General features: G+C 42.2%; 1 protein-coding gene across 1 annotated transcript in view; it reads right to left on the bottom strand.

The window, feature by feature from the left end:
• The window catches only part of LOC107099535 (latent-transforming growth factor beta-binding protein 1-like), a 49837-nt gene extending 44899 nt beyond the window's left edge, over positions 1–4938 (bottom strand). Inside the window, exon 1 of the mRNA XM_015397695.1 lies at positions 4549–4938. Within this exon, the coding sequence (XP_015253181.1) occupies positions 4549–4810 (262 nt within the window). The 5' untranslated portion in view covers positions 4811–4938. The remainder of the gene's footprint in view (positions 1–4548) is intronic.
• Between the last annotated feature and the right edge of the window lie 3081 nt (positions 4939–8019).

The following is an 8019-nucleotide window of genomic DNA, read 5'->3' as shown; positions in this document are numbered from 1 at the left end:
TATTGCTTGGTTGGAAAGAAAACCTGCAGCCACTCGGCCCTTTCTGGAACCAGTTTGACACCCCTGCTTTAAGTCATCAGTTTCATTTCCAATTAGTGTCATATAAGTTATTTTCTAGATATATTTAAGCACTTTTCTATTTTTTCGGTTACTCTCTGTTGCCCCCTTGTGTCACTCTCCTTCCTCTAGCTCCCTTCTAGATCCTTCTGTCCACACCTCGGTTGATCACTCCATTCATCGGCATATATACTCCTCTGCAGTTAGCTGGATCCTCTTCTTTCTGTAATTCCTTAGGTTTATTCCTCCCTAGTGTCTCGTGGTTTTTGGCCCCTGAGTTTCTCATCGAACGGTTCTGGATTATGGCTTCTTTATTCTTACTTCTTCATTCAAGTTTGTAAGAAATCATCTATGGCTCTTCAGCTCTACATCCGGGTCCTCAACAAGTATCAACTGACTAGTGATGGTGAGATGAAGCCTCATGAGGCATTGAACCGTTCGGGCTACTTGCTTCAATGATCTCCACAGTTCATACTGGTGGAATGCATGATTGCAATTAGCGAAATAATCTGTGATTTTTTTTTTGCAATTGTTTTTGTTTATTTTTCTCATATAAATTTCTTTGAAATTCATCATGATTGGTGTGTATAATAAAATCTTTTGCAAGTTTTTTTTGTGTGTAAAATATCTTAGAAGAGAACAATCTTTTAATTTTCACAATTTTTCTGCCATTTTAGTGAAATAAGCTCAAGTGTTTGTTCAAATTGGTCAATGTAGAGAAAAATGAAAGGTATTAGTCATTTTTATTCAAAAATAATACTTTTTCCCACAGTTTTTTGTTTTAATCTAGCCAACCAATCTTTTGGCTAAACAAACCAATCTAACTTTGTTTTTATCTAATCTATATTTATACAAACGTAAACCAATAAAAGTTAGTCATATCACCCACAAATTTTATCGCAACTCTCAAAAGTCTAAAGTGGGTCTCAAACCAACAACTTTAGGGTTGGAACTCAATGCCTTACTGCTGAAGCCACTAGCAATGGTAAATGCACACTGGAACAATACTCCTTAAAACTAATGTTACAACTGTGACCAGTGACTTGCTCAGATTTTGATCATTACACTGGCCATTTCTCAATTCACAGAAACGCGAGTGCGGAGTCGTGTTACTTGTGCGTTCTTATGTGCTCGTGTGCTCATGAAACTTCCTACTGCTGCTCCAATTCACAAGAACAGCAGACCGAGAACTGACAGAGTCCCCGGATGTTGTTCTCACCCCTCCCTCTTTACCCAGCATGCATCAGAACACACTTGTCCGTTCTTGAGATGGACAGCTGTCCCAGCATGCACTGCGGCAGCAGCAGCTTTCAATGGAGCGCTAACAGAGGTTAGAGTATTAAGTTAAAAGTTCTCTTTTCTGTTTCCGTTGTACTATAAAATTACTTTTTTTAGATCATTTGAGGCGAGAACATTATACTTTTAATCTTCACTATATGGCCCATTTAACAATTTAATGCATAATAAAAAAAAGAAATTCCAATGTTGAGAGGACCGTGGCAACCTGCGGGCCTCCGTCTCTCTGCATAGCCGTGTTTGAAGTACCGCTGGCTATGATGGCGATTTTTTTGTTTTATTTGGCAAAATGTTCATTTGATTAGTGTTTCTCGGAATGTGTTAATTATTATTAGCCCAATAAATTAAAAAAGTAATAATTTATTATTATTATCTAGAGACTATTAATAACAGGAGGTGAAATGCAGCTCCAGAAGAGCCGAGCTCGTGGTGACATCACGAGTACGCTTCTGTTCCAATTGACCCATATTTATGCTACGTACTGCTGTTCTCCCTGAATCCAGACTTTCCTGTGTTCCTCTCAAGAACATACTTGGACACTAGTTCATACTTCCGTTCCTGTGAAGTGAGAAATGACCAAAGTCAGCAGATTAGTAACAGAGATGGGGAGGGGGGGATGATTTTGGGCCCTTAGTCTTTGGGTGGAACATAAACTCCTCTCTAAACCATCAACTCCTCTGTAAACCAGAGTAGCATGGGGTCAACCCTAGGGCCAGACAGGGTCACCAACTGGACAGATCTACAGAAACCTAAAGGTTAGATGACATTGGTCTGGGTTGTATTGTTCCTGTTCAGTCTTGCTGTGGGGTTGAATCTAAAATAGCAATTCAGAGCTACTCTCTGTACCCAGCTCCAGTGATTCCAGCAGAAAACAACGATTGGCAGAAGCTCATCCTGTCAGTTAGAACTGTGTGTGTGAAGCGGCTCCAGCTCAGTTATGACCTGCAGATCTTTGCGTCTGAAGAAGGGCCAGCGAATATTTGGGCTGTTTGAAGTGATCCCAGATCTGCAGCAGGTCTGATCAGTCAGAGTCTCTCTTTCAGGGAGGTTTAAAGGTTGGAGGTTATTTGTGATTTTGCCACGAACAGAGTTAATCAAATCATTTGTCTGAAATAGATCGATATGCTCTGGATTTTCTTTTGCCACTTGAACGTTCAGCATAAAACAAAAACTAATTCATTTTATTGGGCTTTTTACGAGACAGACTAACACACTGTTCAGCAGAACTGTAAAGAGGAGGACTTGATGAATGGTTTCACACATTTTACACATGAAGCTCCTAAAATTCTTGTGTTTCCTTTTGTTTTTTATATAAATCCTGCCCAAGATTCTCAGTTGGATTTAGGCCTGGTCTTTGACTAGGCCATTCTAACAGATCAGAAGGACCTAATAAAGGCTGGATGTTCAGGGTTGTCATCCTCCACCCAGGCTCAGGTTTTCTGAAGCATCTAACAGGTTCTAGATTTATCTGCATTCTGCATCCATTATCTGACACGCTTGTCCCAACTGGGGTTGCGAGGGGTGCTGGTGCCCATCTTCAGCAGTCAATGGGCGAGAGGCGGGGTTCACCCTGGACAGGTCGCCAGTCCATCGCAGGGCAACACAGAGACACACAGGACAAACAACCATTCATGCACACACTCACACCTAAGGAGAATTTAGAGAATTCATTTAACCTAACAGTCATGTTTTTGGACTGTGGGAGGAAGCCGGAGTACCCGGAGAGAACCCACGCATGCTCAGGGAGAAAATGCAAACTCCATGCAGAAAAACCCTAGGCAAGGAATCAAACCCAGAACCTTCTTGCTGCAAGACAGCAGTGCTACCCACTGCTCCACTGAGCAGCCTGAGGGAAAAAAAAAACACCTTTCAATAAAAAAGTTTAGAAAGTTTTTTTAAAAATAACTCTACTTTCTATTCAGATGTTTCCCCCTTTATTAAATGTATTTTCCACATATTCCTTTTTTTTTTTTTTTACAGAAATTACATGTTTCTCAACTGGCGACCTGTCCAGGGTGTGCCCCGCCTCTCGCCCATTGACAGCTGGAAATAGGCACCAGCATCCCTCACGACCCCAGTGTGACACGCGCGTCAGATGATGGATGGATGGATGCATGGATGGATGCATGGATGGATGCATGGATGGATGGATGGATGGATGGACATGTTTCTCACACTTTATATTTTAATTTTTTCCCCCGTTATATTTAGTGTTACAAACTGCATTGTTTTTAAATTGCTTTTTACAGATCACCAATACACACATTGCTTTTGATGCACACATTGACGAATAAAATGTTTCTAAAATCCATGCAGACCAATAGAAATGCGTCCTCGCTCATAACTGCAGAGCAAAACCGGCCCCGAGTAGTGATATAAAAAAAAAAAAAGCAAAGTTACATCCATTCATCTTCTGACATGCTTTGTCCCAAGTGGGGTCACGAGAGATCCTGGTGCCTATATCCAGCTGTCTACGGGAGAGAGGCAGGATACACCCTGGACAGATTGCCATTCCATCACAGGGCAACACAGAGACAAACAACCACTCATGCACACACTCACACCTGAGGAGAATTAAACCAATTAACCTAACAGTCATGTTTTTGGACTGTGGGAGGAAGCCAGAGTACCCGGAGAGAACCCACGCATGCTCAGGGAGAACATGCAAACTCCATGCAGAAAGACCCCGGGCCGGGAATCGAACCCGCAACCTTCTTGCTGCAAGGGAGCAGTGCTACCCACTGCGCAGCAAAGTTACAATTATAACCTATTTTTGATTTTGAAATATGGAATAGAATTCACTTCATAAATGACCCTAGAAATAGTTGCTTTATGCCTGTTTTTTTATGAGACTAATTGCTTTTGTTGTTTTTATTGTTGTTGTTTCCATGCAAACTTTAACATCTAAATGCAGCACTTCTCCTGTTCATATCCTGAGCTATGCATTAACCAGAGACCAGAAAGTAGGGCTCCTGTTTCCTTAAGGCCATCACTGTTCTAGTATTTGAATCATTTTAGTTCTGTTTTATAACAAAACCAAGTTAAAGCATCATCAAGTGGTCATCAAGGATTTTACATTTATCTTTGCATAAAACCAAGCCAAGTTGCATTTGATAACAAACACTTCTCTGTTGCTGGATCATGCTGCAGAGTTCTGTCCCAGATCATGAAACTCTCCAGAGGAGTAAGACTTACAGACTCGGAAGCCTGGACCATGAGAGTCGAGTCTCCTTTCTGCCAGTCCTCCCTCTGTGCTGTAAAGCGTCGTCATGTTGCCTTTCTCGCAGCGGTTGATGCATCCGTCCTGGTTGCAGAGCACCTTGCAGATGGTTGGCGTGAACATCACCTGGATCCTCTCCATTCCACCTCTCCTCACTGCCGTCTGACCATGAGTTGGCAGAGTAGAGGCGAGGAATACGGAGAGGAGTAGAAAACCTCCAAGTTTCAGCTGCTGCATGTTCAGAGTTGCAGTCAGAGTTTGTACATTTGTTGCATGGCCAGAAACCCTCAAAGCTTCCAGCTCTTTGACTCTAAAGCTGCTTCCTTTTCTTACTGTTGGGTCGAGTGAAAACAAGCTTGGAGGAAAAAAAAAAAAAAAAGGGAGGAAAAAGAAAACGAGATCTCCCTCCCCTCCCCTTCCCTCCGTGGTCAGTTTTAAGTAAACCCTCCTGAGTGTGAGCAAGCAAAGGGAGAGTTAGGGAGATAATTGGAAGCAGTGTGCAGCGCTGGGCTCAACTCCAAACAAAATGTTTAGCAGGGATCTGCTCCATCGCTCCACACAGGGAGAGCCAGCGGTTACTCCTCTTCCTCGCTCCTGAGGCCCCGTATCTCTGCTCGCTGTTTCATAACGGGCTGCAGAACATTAGAGGATGTCAGGCTGATGATGCAACCCTGGTTTTGGGTTTCAGGGGGTCGGATTCACCGAATGTCTTTAAGTAAATCCAGGCTGCAGTGTAAGAGGACAGGCTGAGCAGAAACTGATGATTTCACACACACTTGTTGTTGACATGTAGCTGTCTGTTAAACTCGACTCAGTGCCATGTTTACATGACACATCTGGAACTTGGATTTTACTGGGTCTTTTTTCTCTCCATCTTCAAAGAGCGATGTTGGACTCAGCAGCTGCTCTTTAAATGTTGGTTAATTTGCTGTCCTGAAACTCAAATAAACAAGATATATACAACTATGAAGTGATGAAGTACTAACTGAAGGCCTGGCAGCGTGGTGGACCAATGGAAACATGTTTAGGTGAAATGGCCTTTCTAAAAGAAGAGCCGCGCTCATGTTATCGGTATGTTACTGGCATCAGTGAATGAATGCCTTGAAATAAACGCAACAGCCCAGAAATGCCTGTAAGCTCAACTTTTATCTGGATCTGCTGATAAAACCTTTATAGATGGCTTCATGAGACCGGCCTTAACTTGATCTTTGGGTCATTTTCAAAAATATTTTAGATTATGAAAACTCCCCAATTCCTCGGAAAGTATCCAAAAGGCATCCTCACAGACGCTCAGGCTACATTAAAGGTGGAAAAACCAGTGAATCTACAACAGTTTTCGTGTTCATAGGGGCGAGTCCGGCCTCCCTGCAGAGGACGTTTACTTCAGTTGCTTGGATCCACCACCCCTTCCTTCTGCTCAGTGACTCCAGCCCATGACCAAGGTGTGGTTAGCACATGCGAGGTTAGCACATACACCATCTGATGGGTTCAAAGCAGGGATGCAAAGAAATAATTGGCTTACAATCTATGGTCAATAATGGTCCCATTGCCTCAATTTTTTTTGCCTTATTGAATGTGTGCAGCGCCTGAACGGATTTGGTACCAGCACCACTCAGGGATTATCCATGTTGACTAATGGTGACGAGAAAGCAGAATGGACTTCATGTGGTTCTGTTTTTAAATATAAACACTCAATAAACTCCTTAAGTCATCACTTAAATAGCACCTGTTTAGATGTGCCCTTTTTCCCTGTTGGCCTGGAGGGCCTTTTCCTGGTTACCACTCACACCTGCGGCTCATTTGGTTATCACCAGAGGAGTATTTGAGCAGCGGACTGTCACCACCTCGACGCCAGAGTGTTTGCGAGTATTGGGTACTCTAGCCTCTCTGAGATTAGCTGAGTCTAACCTTTTTAGTTCTCGTCTCTCTGAGTCCTAAGTTCTAACCCTTTGTCTCCTTTGTGGTCTCCAGCAGGATTATTTCCTGATCAACTGGAAAAGCCTGGTCCTTCAAGCCTTGGAAGGAATCTATGCATCTCTCTGACACTAAGGAAAACATCCACCACTTCAGTTTGCTGTCCACTTCAGGAAAACTCGTTGACAGTCCGCTCCGCTGCCCCTCTGGACCTCTACAAGTCTGCCTGTCATCTGCATCTACATGTGGGCAAAATATTTGAAACCCATCATGACATATACCAACTCCACTATCTTATTACAAGTGCATAATGTCAAATAATCTTATTTTAAGGCAAAAAGTACTCCTTCCATTGGCAGATAATTTATTCACCTGCTTAATTTAGGGGCAAATATATGTATTTTATAGCTTTAATCGCATCTTTTTTTTTATCCGTTTTTGCAGTTGGAGAAACAGCCTCAGCACCAGATGCTAACTGCTCTCTCAGGGATGGGTTTCATGCAGACGACTAATTTCAATAACGTTCCGTTTCAAAATAAAATAAGGGTTATTAATATTATTATGTGCCTTAGCTTTTAGAGCGTTTCAGTGACACTTTTGCAGGACGTCCTTTTGATCAGGGGTTGCTGTAAAAATATTTTTTGTTTTATTTTTTTGAACAAAAGACCTATGAGCCTATAGGCCTATTTAGAATAAAATAAATAAATAGATTGAGATTCAGTACTTTATTTTCACATACAAATCAGGGCACGCAGCGATAGTCTTTAAGGGCCATGTCACTCCTTGCTGATTTAGCCAGCTTATGCCTGACGTCCTAGAATCTTCTAAAACACTTGCATACGCTGAACTTTCTATGTATTTTTTCAGTTTTGAGCGTATACGTAGAGTATTCATAACGCGTCCAGAATTATGTCCAACAACAGCCTAACTTATGTGTTCTGACCCTAACCCGTGGTTACGGTACAAGTGTTCTTCCTCACTGGTGGTGGTTTTCCAAAAAAATCTGAATTGCGCTTCTGTGCCATATTTCCTCCTTGTTTCTGTCATTAGACTATGTACATTTACTAGTCTGCTGCGGCGAGAGGGATAACTCTCTTCTCTGCGACCACTAGCTTGCTTAACATTGCCACAGCAACATATCTTCCGTGAACTTGTGTTGGGTAGGCCTCAAAATAATTAAATAAAAATCCAACTACATGTAAGAGTAAAGTTTAAAAAAAAAAGAGAAATGCTTTGCACAAATGTAGAAGTTGTACAAAGTATTTTTGAAGTCGTAAGGAAGCGGCTTTTCCAACGGTTGAAGTTCCGAAATTCTCCTGAGTGGTGCCCGACTTTACACAAGTGAATAAAGTGAATGTGATTGGTCATTTATCAAGAGGGCAGAATTGTTGTGGCGGAAGGTTGGCAGGCAAGTTTGATTGTGGCTGGTTTGTTGGAAGCATCTTGCTAACCAGTTAGCAACTTAGTGCTAGTAGGTTCCCAATGGGAAATTCCATTGGGACCAAGTAGCACTAAATTGGTGACTTAGAAAC

The sequence above is a fragment of the Cyprinodon variegatus genome, unplaced genomic scaffold (assembly GCF_000732505.1).
Source record: "Cyprinodon variegatus isolate N-32 unplaced genomic scaffold, C_variegatus-1.0 Scaffold881, whole genome shotgun sequence".
Classification (NCBI taxonomy): Eukaryota; Metazoa; Chordata; class Actinopteri; order Cyprinodontiformes; family Cyprinodontidae; genus Cyprinodon; species Cyprinodon variegatus.
Note: the sequence above shows the minus strand (reverse complement) of the source record. Positions and strands in the feature narration are given on the sequence as shown.